The sequence below is a fragment of the Scleropages formosus genome, chromosome 2, assembly GCF_900964775.1.
Source record: "Scleropages formosus chromosome 2, fSclFor1.1, whole genome shotgun sequence".
NCBI lineage: Eukaryota > Metazoa > Chordata > Actinopteri > Osteoglossiformes > Osteoglossidae > Scleropages > Scleropages formosus.
Genome location: NC_041807.1, coordinates 423,129 through 439,272, shown reverse-complemented (window position 1 = coordinate 439,272; position 16,144 = coordinate 423,129). Strand labels below are relative to the sequence as shown.

Genomic DNA, 16,144 nt, shown 5'->3' with positions numbered 1-16,144 from the left:
CTGCTTCTATCAAAGTCTTAATTACAGCTGTTGACTTGCGTGTATTTTTCAAAGTACTGATTGGGGTTCCAAGTGGCTCTTGCCATCGTTGGTGATCTCCACTTTCCACATGCTACCCTGGCTAATCAGAGGAACATCTTGAGAAAATAAATGCACAAATTTATTTTATTCCAATTGTGCTGTTCCAAGGAGTCCATCCTGAGTTCTCTCTACAGCCATTAGGATCTATAATGAGTCATCTTGCTGTCAAGGTGGTACTGACCTCTAATTGTCCAAGTGGTACTGAGGTATCTACAACCTTTTCTTTATTTGCACACTTTCACACTTCTCACTATGATAATAGCTATGTCAACGAGGTCACTCCTCCCACTGCCTTTTATGAAACGTAGTATACGGAAGTTGGGTAAATGTGTGTTAATCAGCTCTGTGATAAGCTTTATGGGACCTATAACTCACTCAAGCCTCCAATCATTTACTGGAAACGGTTCCAATTTCAGAGTGGTGTTTAGTGGCCATTAATGAAACCTACACATGGTTTGTAAAATAATGGGTTAAATAGCGCTCTTCCAGGGCATGCCAGAAATGATATAGAGGTCTAAGAAGGACAGTTTTTCAACTTAATGTCTTTACATTTTAAGATTTATTACTATACTCTAGATATCTGTGGCTGACTTGATTTTACGTTAGGAAGCAGACCACTAACTCCACCATGGATGGTCCCAAGCTCAGCTGAGAAAGGAGGAGGGTTGGGCGTGGGGCTAGCTACCCCATACCGCAAAAACCTTGCCACCCATAGAAACGTCAACAAGGAAACTTCCTGACATCTCAGCTCTCAGGGACGCCTGAAGAGTCCTTGTTGGTGGCCTATGCCCCAGAAGGGGTGGAAGGCATAAGAAGAAGAAGAAGCCGATCCCTAGGCAGAAGGTAGTCATAGTACTGACCACACTGTAAATTGGATGGTGCCCACAGACTAGGTGAACCTGAGGACGAGCACCGAACACACACATCAATCAGTATACCCTCTGACCGAGTTCCCTCTAGGGAAGGACTGTCTGCTGGTTTAAGCTGGTTGGAGATATGATCTGGCCCAGCAGCAAAGTGACTTCGCTGTGACAGCAGGTGTGTGTGTGTGTGTTTGTGGTCGCGGTTACAGCTATACTGCAGATGTCAGCTGAATAACTCTGCAGGACAGTGTTCATTGGGGATTCGAGTTGGGAGGTAGCCTTCATGCTGTTAGCTAGAAAGGGATCTAAGTCAATAATAAGAAACTGCATAAATAGCACCTTTGCCAATGAAAAAGAATTATCTCAGTCTGAAGCGAGGGGCACAAGCATACGCTAGAAGGGTTGTATGCAGCCTATTTTTCTTTACTTTCCTGTGTTTCTTTTTAAACAGAAGCAGTCAGATCAGCACACGTATACCATCGGTATCTCAGTTCAGGTAGAAATTTTTACTGATCATTCTGCTTAAATTAAATCAGATTGCGGATATCAGCGTTGATATGAACAATTCCCCGAATAGTTCAACTTTAATCTATTACATATGTTACCGCCAGTTCATATTTACTGAAGACCAGGCACAGATGTAATGTTCTGACAATAGCGAGGAACACATAATTGGGGATTTTTAAGAACTCTGATCACACAAGTAATGATCACATTAACGAGCATCTTATTGGATTAAAATTGATTTATACTTTTTCCTAAGCCAGTTTTTCTATTAAAAGGTAAAATTTCATATATAATTCCAGGAACACATTGTTGCCATAAAGAATGGAGTCTATCTCACACTACCCCCTTTCACTGAACTGACCCAACTGCTGTAAACTATCCCACTTCCTTTAGTGCAGTACTTCCCCATCTACCACAAACACCTTGTCTTAGGAAAAGAAAGCCCTCATTTCCAGAAAGCAGTGATGACTGAAGTTCAAAGGTGTCTTCACCTTCCTCTCTATTTTATTGCTCCAATATAACACCTTTAATTTTTGCAGCGTTGGTAAAATATTGTGAATGTACAGTAAAACACCAATTTAAATATAACCCAGCTCTATAAATGGGTAAATCACTGTAAGTAGCTTAACACTAAAGAGCCTTGGAGAAAAGTGTCAGCTAAATGAATAAACATAAATTTAATTTGTTATAAACTACAGAAAGGAATACTGCACGTAAATACTGAATGGGTTACATTAATTATGCTAAAAGTAGAGAGCAGCTTCAATTAATATTTCAAACTAAATTATTCTGTCTTTGCTTTGAGGTGTATTTAAAATGTTAGCTGGTCGACTAAGAATTAGTCTAAGAGTTGCTAAAGTAAATTGTGTGAAAAAATATTAAAGAAATTTTGTCTGTTACTGAAGTGGTACATTTGAAAGCATTGTACTCAATTGCATTCATAAAACAGCACGTGCAATCAGCTAAAATGCATCCTGTCGTGGAGCATTACTTACACATGAGCCCTGTATGTACAAGGTTCGACATTTTTGGGAAATCACAAATAATCTACCAATAAACAGCTCTCTCTGTAATAGATCCTTGTTGGCCTACTGTACATCCATCACTGTTCAATTCTGGGCTCAAATGTAATGGATGCAAATTCCAGCTGAGTGGTATTAGTCTAGTTGATTCACGCAGAGCTGCAATGCTTAAAAAATTAAAAATAATGAGGCATCTTCAAAAACTCTCAATTATGCTGCTGCATATGGTCATCAGCCTCAACATTAAAACCACTAACAGGTGAAGTAAATAAAATTATCTCATTACAATGGCACCTGTCAAGTGGTGGGCTATATTAACCAGCAAGTGAACAGTCAGTTCTTGAATCTGATGAGTTGGAAGAAGGAAAAATAGGCAAGTATAAGGATCTGAGCGACTTTGAGAAGGGCCAAATTGTGATGGCTAAACGACTGGGTCAGAGCATCTCCAAAACGGCAGGCCTGGTGTGGTGTTCCCGGTATGCAGTGGTTAGTATCTACCGAAAGTGGTCCAAGGAAGGATAACCGGTGAACCGGCGACAGGGTCATGGGCACCCGAGGTTCATTGATGCACGTGGGGAGGGAAGGCTAGCCTGTCTGGTCTTATCCCACAGAAGAGATACTGTAGGAAAAACTGCTGAAAACCTTAATGCTGGCCATGATAGAAAGGTGCATTGCAGCTTGCTGTACATGGAACTGCATAGCCGCAGATCGGTCAGAGTGCCCGTACTGACCCCTGTCCACCGCCGAAAGCGTCTACAGTGGGCACGTGAGCATCAGAACTGGACCGTGGAGCAATGGAAGAAGGTGGCCTGGTCTGATTAATCACGTTTTCTTTTACATGATGTGTACGGCCGGGTGCGTGTGCGTCATTTACCTGGGGAAGGGATGGCAGCAGGATGCACTATGGGAAGAAGGCAAGTCGGCGGAGGCAGCGTGGTACTCTGCCCAATGTTCTGCTGGGAAACCTTGGGTCCTGCCATTCATGTGGATGTTACTTTGACACGTACCACCTACCTAAAGATTTGTGCACACCACGTACACCCCTTCATGGCGACGGTATTCCCTGATGGCAGTGGCCAGTTGTTCAGGAATGGTTTGAGAAACATGACAAAGAGTTCAAGGTGTTGACTTGGCCTCCAGATTCCCCAGATCTCAATCTGATCGAGCATCTGTGGGATGTGCTGGAAAAACATTTCGATCCTCGGAGGCCCCACCTCGCAACTTACGGGACTCGAAGGATCTGCTGCTAACATCTTGGTGCCAGATAGCACAGGAGGCCTTCAGAGGTCTTGTAGAGTCCATGCCTTGATGGGTCAGAGCCATTCTGGTGGCACGAGGGGGACCTACACAATATTAGGCAGGTGGTTTTAATGTTATGGCTGATCGGTGTATTTTAAAATGAAGATTGTTAAAAAGTAACATCAAGCCACTGTGAAAATTAGTTGTGGGAAAACTTTAAAACATGGTAATTTCCCTTATGACTTTAAAACACAACAGCGTTGACTATTGTTTTCATAGAATAGTCAAAGTATGATGTGTGACTAAATGCAGAACATTATAAATCAGTTTTACTTATGTGGTAAACCTGCTGTGCCTTTCCTTTTATCAATTTTTTTTCCTCTAAAAAAGTAGAGGGTCAGGTTTTATTATCCTTCACTGAACAGGTGCAACGTGCAGTGGTTTGACCACAGGTGGCTTCGGGGAAATCCAGCTGGCTTATTTTGTGGAATCTACTTGCTGGAGATGGTACTCAAACCAAAGCGGAGCTTATGAACAAATCTGGAGGGCTATGTTCAGCGTCAACGCCAATATTGCACAACATCTGCAATTAATCAGCATAAACTAGGTTACTTGTGCATCTATTTCTCAAATAGGGATATTCTCATATATTATATTTATTCACATGGCTGATGCTCTTCTCCAAAGTGACTTGCATTGTCAAGATACAACTATTCACCTATTTATACAGCTGGCTAACTTTTACCAGTTTTCGGGTAAGTACCTCGCTCAAGGGTACTGCAACTGGATGCGGGATTTGAACCAGCAACCTTTGGGTCCGAAGGCAGCAGCTCCAATCACTATTACCAGCTGCCTCTGTATTTCTCACACAAAGCATCCCCCGGTGAAGGCTGGAGTAGATGTAGTAAACACGTTACTCACTCTGGTTTTACGTGGGAGTCAGGGGTATTTTGGTGAGTCTTCGTACACCTTAACGGGAAGTAAACAAGGAAACGCCTGGGCGAGAACCATCAGTAGCGAGAGCCGACGGAAAGGAAACTAAAGACGTCGGTGTTGGCGGGGCTCACGGATCAGCAGCCTCCCGCTCGATGTATTTGAAAAGCTAACGGCATCACGGATAAGCCTTCAAGAAAGGCAATTTACCTGGCTTTTAAATTCTCCATTCAGAGTTTGCTGCTTTTAGGAAGCGTTTACAATCGGAGCGAAAGGGACGAACCAGCAGATAGCGTGGCGCTGGAGTCCTGCCGTTTTCCGTACCGACAAACACGTGGCGCAGTTACGAGAACCAGACGCAAACACCAACACTGTACTCTTAGTAGAATCCTTCCACATACAAACACATGGTTACAGCACTTCATTTTTTTTTTTTTTTAAAAAAAAAAAAAAACATCCTTTATTTTTGTTTCATATCAACCCATACAATTTTTATTTTGGCATCATTTGCATAAAAATACGCTACCGGTACAAACGCCGTTCGATTTGTATAAAAACAGTATGTACAAAATACACGAGTTGCTGTACGACAGCCGAAGTACCACAAGCATTCGATAAATACCGTACTTGGACAAGAAGCCATTTCAGGAGCCGGTAGATCTCTCCGGTTCACGGACGATACCGAAATGTTCACAGTTCAAACGGAGAATCAAAAAGCACACATCACTTGGACGTGTATATTTCTTGCACGTGTTGAAGCCAAGGCAAACGTAGCTCTCCGTTAATCGAGATTACATTCAAATGTCAAACCCGGGGGATCAGGTGACGAGGGTTTTAAAGACTGTCAAACCTTCAAAACATCCACCAACGAACGGTTCATTATGACCGTCCAGTAACTTCTGTCTGCCACCTTTAAGTGGACGAATCAAAGGTAGAAAGGCAGCACTGACACCCCGTTGATCACTTGGCACGAAAAAAGGCAATTCCGTGTGCAATTTATTCTTCGTCAAACGATGACTCTTAGCCGAACGTTCGGCAACGGTTCTCCTCGCCAGCTGTGTCCGTTTCGAAGAGGATCACAAAACCTTTCACCTTTATCCTCTAATCGTATTGCATCCAAGTACATTCTTTAAGTAGTGTTTTCTAAAAAAAAAAAAAATCCACTCTAGGCAAATTAAAACAGCTGGAAACATTTTTAAACTGGTTTTAACCAAAAGTGGGGAAAAGCCTTCATGCAGCCCTCTAAAGAACAGGCTTTTGCAGTTTTACTGGATGTTAAACAGATGAGCATTAAAAAGCATAAACAACTCATCAATGTTCAGGAATGTGCGAGAAACTTCATTTTTTGCCAAAGAAACGCGTTACGGCAGTTGGCAGTGAACCTGCAGTACTCTTATTAACACCTAATCAATAAAGCCTTCTTCGGACTTAAAGCTCGTGCAAAACGGAACAATTCCTACACCGGAAGGCTGGCTACTTCTTTCATTTTGGTTTATGGCCAAAATAATAAATACAGAGAGTCAAACTCTTAACCACAGAATTCCCAGTAAAAAGGAGTACAAAATGATGCATTTACCATCAGTGCTAAAGGAGGTAAAACGACAGAGAATAAACTTTACTGTGATGGCACAAAAATTATGATATAACTAAACAAGACACAAAAAAAAAAAAAAAAAACAAAACACAAAATTAAAACTTAACAGATGAATTTGGTAAGAATCCCCAAACAACATGATTCCATAAATACTTTTGACAGATTATGTATATAAAAGAACAGGAATATCGGTCAAGAGAGGTTTCAATTGGAGGGGGGGGGGGAGTCATCTTGATACTGCTGGCCACGCTGAAGAAAGTATGTCGATATTTATGAAACATAAAAAAAAAGAAGAGACCCTCCCTCCACCGGGGTCCGGTATCAGCCGCCGTCTCCAGCGCAGCGCACTACCCTAAGAGCCGAGTCACAAAGGCCAGCGCCTCTCCAGCTCACACGTTGCTGACCTTGGTCACGACCGCTGTGCTGACGGTGGCGGCGGCGGAGGCGGCTGGAGTGGCGGACGCCGATTTCGCCGACGGCCGTTCCCTCCTGACGTACCTTGGCTTCCGCACTTCGTGTACAGGGGCAGAAAAGACACGGTGAGCTCTACGGCAAGGCACAATTTAAACTTTACGTCCCTCGACGCCGCACCGGTAACACTACCCTGGCCGTCCCGTTACAACTCATTCACTGTTGAAAAGGTGCGATATTACAATTCCCTGGATACTCGAGGAAGCGAACGAAAGGAGCATTTCACCCAAAAACGTGTTGTTTCAGAGTTTCGCACATTTTCTACACGGAGCTCAAAGTAAAGGGTTCGAGGAAACACCCCCTTGGACAAGCTCTACTGGGAGGAACACGTTCCCCAAGTACAAATGATCACTCTAATAGTGCGAAGGGTCACCGGTATACCCTGCGCAGCTGTGCCACGGATGGCTGGGAGCAGAACTACTCTTTTTCGGTTAGTATCGACATCGCGGAGGGTACGGAGTAAAGCCGTGGCGGCAGCGAGAGAACGTCTCATACCGAAGAGGCTGGCAACAGCACGGGAGGAAGGAGAGGCACGCGGTTAGAGGCGCCCTTGTTCAGCAGCACGCTGGGAGCAGCCCCTCCAGCTCGGAGCTCGTACCCATGAAGGGTGGGACCGGCGCCCGCTCCGACCTCGGGTGTCCAGTTTCCCTTCCCAGACAGGATTTACCAGTGTGCGCTGCTTTGGAGACAATACGCACCTTGTTCCTGGACGGACAGAAGCCTTCCAGCCAAGCCTTTTGCTCTCCTTAAACCTCCTTCTTTATATACCCGTTTCCCTCCATTTTTCCCCGCCGCGTAGATCGCGACGTGCCATTACAGCCGTCCCCACGCAGAGCTCCAGCCATCACGCCTTCTGCTACTGGCCTCGTATTTACCGTTTGCTGCCGACTCATCATAAATCCCAGAATGCAGCGTCCCATTTAACGCTGACAAACGAAAGCCCAAAACTAAAAATGCCGACATTTCGTTTGTCACTATTAGTATCTATTATTGCTACTGATACTAGATACTACCTGCAAAAAAAGTGTTTTAGAAGCATGACAACGCATATCTGATTTAATGCCAATTTGGAGCTCACAAGTTCCCTTCCGTTTTCACACAGAACGGTCAACAAAAGCGGCTCGTAAAGCAAACATTATACTTATGCTCTTACCAGATGACGCAGGCGTAGATATCATGACAGCCTATATGGGGGGAACACAGTCAGTCATTTGCTCATCCACATTTACCAAACTATAATATGTCTATGCTATTAACATGAAATTAAATAAGAAAAAAAGCCAAAATAACTTACTGTCTCACTGGGTTGAAATATCAAGGCTGTAAATCAAAAAAACATTAATTTAATTGAATTGTTCTTAACATACAAGTTTTCATATCCTTGCTGTGACATTTACCCATATGTACATTTTCAAAGATCATCTTTAATTCCCTACTTACTTAGAAAACATTTATAAAAAATAATAAAAAAAAAAGCATTAATTTGTTCTGTTGACAGTCACCCTGTACTGCAGGGTGTTCGGTTGTTCGCCGAGCTTGGCATTTAGCTTGCAAACGAATTGCAAACGAATTGCAACCTAAATGCCAAGCTCGGCGAACACAACCGAACACCTCAACCATGTACCCGAGCTACGAAGACCACCAATATTCTCTATGATCCTCAACCCTGCGCTGCGTTAAATAGGTGTTTTCCTAACACCTCCTTATTCTGCCCTTATGTAATTCAAATTTTTTTCCCCTGTAATAACCGGTATCGTTCTCGAAATGCGTCTCGCGCTCGACGGTACCCACAAGTCAACCTACAACTTTCACATTTCTTGCAAATATTGCTTTTCAACCGTTCTGGAAAGTTCTCAACTGCTGCAACGTCCTCAAGGGCTCTTTTCAAAACGGAAAACGGTGCCAACCTAAAGCAAAGGGCGCGCAGCGCGTTCAGCGCAAGAGCTACCCTACCATTTTTGCGCCTGTAGAAGAGGGCAGGCAGGCGGTTCGAGCGTTTGAGGTAGAAGAAGGAGGCAACAGACAGGATGAGGAACAGGCTGATCAGCAGGGTCCCCAGCAGGAGGGAGGCGGCGACACCCGGACCACCTGTTGGGACACAGTCGCCACGAGTTCCACCTCATGTTCGGGACCGGGAGCCCTTTCCCTTCCACATCGAGCCAAAAAGCAACAGGCGAACGTGCGATGAACCTCTGGATAGCTGCGTGTGAGAACAGGGTACTATACACCACTCTGTCTGTGGATACTACCCCTTACTGCTCGCCGCACTTCCCGACACCGAATAAAAATCCTGCACGTTCACACTCCACGCAGATGAATGTGCTCTGGAGCCGGTAAAAACGGTTGACCGCTTACCAATTTTGGGCATTGCCGTCGCTAAAGTGGTCATGTTCTCCTTTCCCGGAGCATCCGCTGTAGGGAAGCACACGAGAGGCACCATCAACGCCAACGTATAGGAGTGACGGCGAAATACTCATTCCATCTCACTCAGCCCGAAGAGCACAAAGGCGCATCTTATGAGCGCGAGAGCACGTTCAACCGAAAGCGCGTTGGTGAACGCTTCTCTCGTCACACTCACTGTAATTGCAGCTGGTGACGTTGTCCTGTCCGGGGAGCTCGGAGTCACACGGCACACACCGAGCCGTGTCATTGTCCGACACGCGCGGGTAACAGCCTGGAAAACAAACACGATATTTACATTCATTCGCTTTCTAACACTCTTCTCCAGAGCGACTTCCAATGTTAAGGTACTTAGAATTATCGACCCATTTATACAGCTGGGGAATTTTACTGGAGCAATAGCAGGGTAAGTACTGTGCTCAAGGGTACTACAGCTGGAGGTGGGATTCGAACCCGTAACCCGCATCCGATTTCAAAGTCGGCAGCTCGAAAAAGTACATTAACCTCTGTCCCCGACGTCGCCCTGCGCTGTAGACGTTTACGTGGACGTTTTAACGTTGGTTCAACGGGAACCCCGTACGTTATGGCTATAATCCGTGAACAAGAAAAATTTGCACCCCCCCCCCCCCCCGCAAAGGACCTCTGATACAGCAGTGCGATACGGCCAAACTGAGGAGCTGCTGAACGAAACAAATGCAGGAGAACTTTTCAGGAAATTTCCTTGTCTTATCTAGAGGTACGGAGAACGAATCGCTCAACCGGTAAGGCAATCTCACTCACACCGAAACCCACAGCCCAGGTAATAATGGTTTATACGTGACCCAGGTCATTCGCCTCATGGCGGAAACCAACCGGCTCTGTTCGGCAAAGGAAAGGAAGGAAAAGCGATCACCAGGGCAGTAACGTGAGCTCCTCGCAGACGAGCGTGGCGCGGCAGGGACGCCCAGTACCTGGGCCGCAGTGGGCGCTGCTCCGGCAGGTTCCGTTCCCCAGAAGGGAATCTCCGCAGCAGGGACCGGAGCTCAGCAGAGGAACCTAGAGACACATTCACTTCACCATGAGGAATTAAAAGATAATGAAGCTCTAACCAGGTCTACACACACACACACACACACACTCGAAGGAATTATGCATGCTCTTACAACCCTCAAACAGTGCAGGTCACAAAAAAAAAACCACATACTCCTTTAATGTACCTAGAACTATACGCTGCTCACGTTACAATCGCTCCAGTTACCAACTTTGAAACATACAAATATTTTCTCTAATTAAAATACTTATGCATTTCCAAAAGTTTCTGCTCGTCGAGGGGCCGACGCAACCTGCGCTTCCACTCCCCGCCGATAGGTGGCGCTAAAGTGCTCGAAAACCGACCGGCGACGTGGCACGGCTTCAACTCACGTCCACGGCGTTTGCGGCTCGTGCCCAGTGTTCGTTTGCGAGCGCTGACTAATAACACGATGACAAATGCTGCACGTTCACGGGAGGAATCGGGCGACGATCCGCATTCAACGAGACTTCGCTGGAAAGTAGGTAGTGTTTCTATTTTCGGTCTTTTAAAATCGAGGCTCCCCTGGCATAACGAACGCATTTCATTCGCCGAGTTACGCTCACAGAGCGAATTCTTTTTAAAAAGAACGCTCCGTTACCATTAATCGAAGTGCGGAAGTAGAGAATGCGTTCCCGAGCCACAAACGGTTAACGTCTAAGACCGTGACCTCAAGCCGATACCGCGGCTGTGGGAGGTACGACAAATAGTGACGCAAACCCTGTGAAAGGAAAAGGATTATAGGCGGCGCAGGTCACAGTGGGGCAATACTGGTTAATGTCTCCGCTCTGTGACATCTGCACAGCGACTAACTGGTTTTAAAAAAAAAATAATAAAAAAAAAAGACGACGACTTTGGCGTTACAAAGAACAGTCACGAACAGACGTTCAGCCCCAATTGTGTTTGTTAGTTTAAGATCCAGTGTATTGCGTTCAGTTCCTTCCAAGTAAAGACGAGAGAAACGCTTCCTCCAGGAAAGGTGAAGAACCTGACGGTCAGGTTTCCCGGAGTGCCATCAGCGTCAGGTGGCCTGCAAACAACTTTTTGAAAAAAACACTTCCAGGGCGTCGCCAAACCCAAAATAACCCGGTGCTCCAGCAAATGCTTTACATTTACATTTATCCATTTAGCAGATGCTTTCTCCAAAGCGACGCACATCTCAAAGAAAATGTAATGTGCGCATTACATTAGCGGACAGACTTAGATGCAGATGTGTGATTCTTAAGTGCGGTTTGTTTCTTTCCACAATACGAATCGATGTTCATCGTACGAGTAGCTGCATAAAACTTAATCCGAATATTCATGATTGCTTCCATTATATACACACACACACACACACACACACACACAAACATGTACGTTACATTAGAGGAGTAGCTGTGTGACGGCTTATCCGCTGTTTAATAGGTATGATCTCAAAGTTATAGTGCATGAACACTTACACCTTACATCAACTTAAGAGATGATGGGCGAAGTGAGTCTGCAAGCAGCGAGTTTTAAGACCCTTTTTAAATGCGGCTAGAGATTCAGCAGTTCCGAGTGACGGGGGAGGTCGTTCCGCCACGACGGAGCCAGAACGACGGGCCGTTCCCCTTTCACCGCGCTTACAGAGAACGGGACCGTTGCCCCATTAGCATGCCGTGCGACGCGGGGGTGTTTCAAAGGCCACAAATGAACTCATTAGTCCCATGGCACAGATTCAAAAAGCAAAGTGTGTGTCGAATGAGGTCGGCGAAGTGCGTCAAGCACCGCCATCAAGTGCCCGACCTCCCATCAGCAAACAGTTGAGGGTACACAAGACAAAGTACCGAAAAATTAAGCTCTGCTCATCGTTTTCCTCGGTAGATTTACAACTTTACTGAATAAACAGCACCCGACTCAATCAACAAGCAATTATTGCTACAGCCGCTGTCATATTTAACCATTTGTAGCAGCCAACCTCTCAATCCTATTTAATTTTAAAAGAGAAGCAGCAGAAACTAGACCACCTGCAGAGTCTAGATAGGCACAAAAGCCGAAACCCAGGCGTATCGTTCGAAGGTGCGTAGCCTCTCCTGGTGTTCAGGAGGTAGAGCAGCATCAACACTGCATTTAATTGCAGTACCCGTGTTTTTTTTTTTCCCCCCACACTATGAAATATCAATGACTGAAGCACCAGCACCAGCAGCGAAGACACAAAGCATCACGCGCTCCACTGTACCTGTGTTACTGAAGTTTCGCAGACAACTTGAAGGGCGGCTCCTGCGAAGACAGTGACGTACGTCCAAGCCATGGCCGTCCACAGCTTCCCTAAGCACCACCAACGATCGGGGAGGAAGACGAGATCAAGCATGAATGACTAATATGGGTTGGTGTATTACAATCTGAAGGATCTTGACGATAATCCCACCTATGCTGTAGTGGATCAAGGAATTTTACCTAAATGGAAACAGCTAGAAGACCTTAGAATAGAAGGGATAAATGGCTGCAAAGTTGATTATTTTACGCTCCAAGCGACACTGGACAAGGACACCATTTGTCTGCACTTATTACAGTGGTGCGGAGCTTATCCTGGAAAGAGAGGGTGCGAGGCACCGGGTCATCGCAACGCAACACTTTCGAAAGGATTTTACATACAACCGCATTAAAATCACCTCCCGTTCAACCATGGCTGCAGCCTCATTCATCATATAAGCATTCCGCCGTTCATCAGGACGTGGTCACTTTCAGCTTTATTATTACCACGATCAATTCGAGGTCGATGATACGGACTTCCCTCGATTATTTACGGCTTTCGCAAAAATTTCGGACACCGCTATAATAAATAAAAACGGTCTGATGATAGATGATGTTCAAGCTAGTTTTAATGTAGTCTTAACAAATGGAAAGGATGCTCTCCTAGCTCCTATTCAGAGTGAATTACTGATTAATGTGTGCCAAGGTGTGCGCTCACCGAGGCTCACCAGTACTGGCCAGACCTGAGCTGTAAACACCGTGGAGGCGAGTTGAACACGAGCGCCTCTCACTCGGATCGGGCGCGTTTTACTGCCAACTATCGGCCCGCTGTGGAAACGCAGCTCGCGTTCCCTCCACAAGAGGGAAATTTTAAGACACGCTTTAAAAAAAAAAAGGAAATAAACCAGAACACACTGGACAATTTCGCAACGCGAATTAGTGGTGGTGTCACCGGTCGCGAATCTGTCTCTTGAAATCATAATTTAATAAGAAGCGAGTGTTGGTCAGTCCGTTTTATTACACGATCATCATCAGCGTCCGGAGACTCCGAGTCGGAGCCGCGTCTTTTTTGCCTTCTTTTTCCAACCATGCAAGCAACGGGCTCCCTCCCCGCTCCCTCCTGTCCGCCGGGGGAGGACGCTCTTTCTTCTCCCGCCGTCCCACCCAGCGACAAGTCAACATGAATGTCCCACAGCAGCCGAGCTACACCGTACACGCCGCTCCCGTCCCGGCTGAGAAGAAACAGAAGGAAGAAGAGCGGCCGACGGACGCGCTCCATAGGCGGAGAAGAGAACGAGAACGAGAACGCTTCGCTTTCTTGGTGGCTCCTTCGCAGCCAAGCCTCAACTCAAGCGCTTCCTCCCCGCTGGCGCTGCTGCTAAGCTCATTAGCTTCAAGCTTCCCCAAGGCTCGGAGCCGCTACCTCTACCTACGTGACCTGCGCGCCAAGTCGCACCTGAATAATAAAGCGACGAATAGGCGAAACATCACCGCGCCGCCCGCCCGGCCGCCGTGTTTCTGCGAGTCCACACAGCAGAGCTCGGTCGGAGCGGAAAGCCGTAAACGAGCGCTCACTCACTCACTCACTCACTCACTCACTCACTCACCCGTCCTACCTGCCAACCATAAGGAAGCGGAGTTCAGGCATCGGCCGGGCGACTCGTACTTGGCGGTAGTTGCGCAAGGCCCGCTCGGTTGCTAGGATACCGGCAGCGCCCCGCGCCCTAGTCCGAGCGCAAGCGAACAACGAGGAAGTGAGCGCGCGGCGCGAGGCTCGAGGCTCGATTGCCACGCCAGCCGCGCTCCGTTGCTAGGATACAAGGAGCTCGACGTACGGCAGGCGGAGGTGTGTGGTGCGGCGCAAAAGTGGCGCCGTTGAAGAATTAAGGAGCCGGAAAAAAAGGAGCCGGTTCAGCGCTTTGTTCAAATAGCTGTACATACGTTTTAGTTTCGGGGTTGGCTACGTAGGATAAGCTTGTCCAGCGACTTTTTGATGCGTTTCTGCTGTTGAAAACAACCCTGTATTGAATATATTATAATAAATAATCATCATATTATATATTTGTTAATCACGTTGACTAAGTCACTTACTAAGTGCCCACGACGGCGTAAAACAACGGCGAGGAAATAAAAAGTACAGTGTTAAAAACTGAGATTCTTTAATTTAAAGCAGATTCTTAGCTTTAAAGAATCTCAGTGTTTAACATTGTAGTGGATACCTGCTGTACATCCACCCCCCCCCCCCCCCCCATGCCAACAAATAAACGAATGAATAAATAAATAAATGATTTATTCTATATATATTCTGCAGGGGGGTAATCTGTGTTTGGGACAAATGTGAAATGTGACTGAGTGCTGAATATCCCCTGGAAATAAAGTAAACTGGACTGCACACCTTGGGGATCACAGAATAACATGCCAGTCTTATAGCTGGGGGATGTCAGTTATTATATATATAATATAGCATATAATAATTGTGACCTTAAGATAACACTGTAAGTCGCTTTGGAGAAAAGCATCAGCTAAATGAATCAATGTAAATGCAAAATGTAAATGACATATCCGAAATTTCCCATTACACACACACACACACACACCTTGGACATATTGTTCATTTATTACTTATTTTCATATTATTTCAACTAGCTATATTTTGGTGAATGCAAAATCAAAACCTCCATGTACTTATGCTGAAAAGATCTCTAAATTGAAATAATGGAAAGCAGTCTCCTGAAAAGGGTGTCGGTTAAATAATGATTAATTACTATCTTTAATGACAGTTAAGTTTCTCACATTTTAATATCTTCGTTAGTGTGGGTATCTTTTAGATTTCTTATTGATTTCAATTACCCTCTAGGAGGCACTATTACTACTTGCTACAGTCAGTGGTCAGCCAGGTTAAAAAAAAAAGTAATGTTGACATTGTTTTATATTTCATGGTTTACTTTTTATTTATTTATTTATTTTTATTTTTTTTTTCTATTTCCAATTATTTTGATTCTCAGAAAAAAATAATCTTGTTGTCTGTTGCTTATTATAACCTGATAATCTGCCTGATTCGCCCACATTCCCCTTTTGTAGAACTGTGCTGTGTGGATTCAGTTAATTTAAGTGTTATGAAATATCTGGAAAAGGAAATATCCAGGAAAAGGTGTGTAAAGTAGCGTAAGGAAACTCCTCATTTTCCCTCCAGCAAGAAGGACTGTTTGCTGCCATGAGGCACCGTTGTGGATGTTCGCATTTTGCCATTTGATGATAATGGAGTTGGTGTCTAAAACTGATGGGAATATTATTTTTATACAAAAACGCACTGGTGTCATAACAGCAGACGATGATAAAGCCATTTTAAAGCAAGGATTTCAAAATCTTAATTTTACATTAGGGACCATATTAAAATTATACTGGAATGAACAACTATGAAGCTAAGTCTCAACGGTAAGAATTCAGTGTTTATGGTGGATGTACTTGATCATTTCAAGAAACGGAATTTGTCCGTACTGGTAATAAAAGAAAGAAGCGCAAATAACAAATGAAAAATTGCAATTGGAAATATATACCCTATAAATATATACCCTTTTGGCGCAGTGGGTTGGACCACGGTCCTGCTGTCCGGTGGGTCTGGGGTTCGAGTCCCGCTTGGGGTGCCTTGTGACGGACTGGCGTCCCGTCCTGGGTGTGTCCCCTCCCCCTCCGGCCCTACGCCCTGTGTTACCGGGTAGGCTCCGGTTCCCCGTGACCCCGTCTGGGACAAGCGGTTCTGAAAATGTGTGTG

At 45.3% G+C, this 16,144-nt stretch overlaps 1 protein-coding gene across 6 annotated transcripts; it reads right to left on the bottom strand.

The window, feature by feature from the left end:
• Window positions 1–5,132: 5,132 nt before the first annotated feature.
• Window positions 5,133–14,184, bottom strand: c2h1orf159 (chromosome 2 C1orf159 homolog). 6 transcript variants are annotated; one of them, XM_018751249.2, is made up of 9 exons: window positions 13,989–14,181; window positions 12,359–12,447; window positions 10,061–10,145; window positions 9,289–9,384; window positions 9,066–9,122; window positions 8,664–8,798; window positions 8,005–8,030; window positions 7,864–7,894; window positions 5,133–6,750 (listed from the first exon to the last, which is right to left on the bottom strand). In XM_018751249.2, exons 2-9 carry the CDS (start codon window positions 12,428–12,430, stop codon window positions 6,629–6,631), a joined length of 624 nt encoding a protein of 207 aa, XP_018606765.1. In that variant the 5' UTR covers window positions 12,431–12,447; window positions 13,989–14,181; the 3' UTR covers window positions 5,133–6,628. The 6 variants fall into 6 exon arrangements, with proteins under 6 accessions (XP_018606765.1, XP_018606762.1, XP_018606760.1 ...); XM_018751246.2 differs by lacking the exons at window positions 5,133–6,750; window positions 7,864–7,894; window positions 8,005–8,030 and having other exon boundaries at window positions 8,202–8,798; window positions 13,980–14,184; XM_018751244.2 differs by lacking the exons at window positions 5,133–6,750; window positions 7,864–7,894; window positions 8,005–8,030 and having other exon boundaries at window positions 8,202–8,798; window positions 13,989–14,183.
• Between the last annotated feature and the right edge of the window lie 1,960 nt (window positions 14,185–16,144).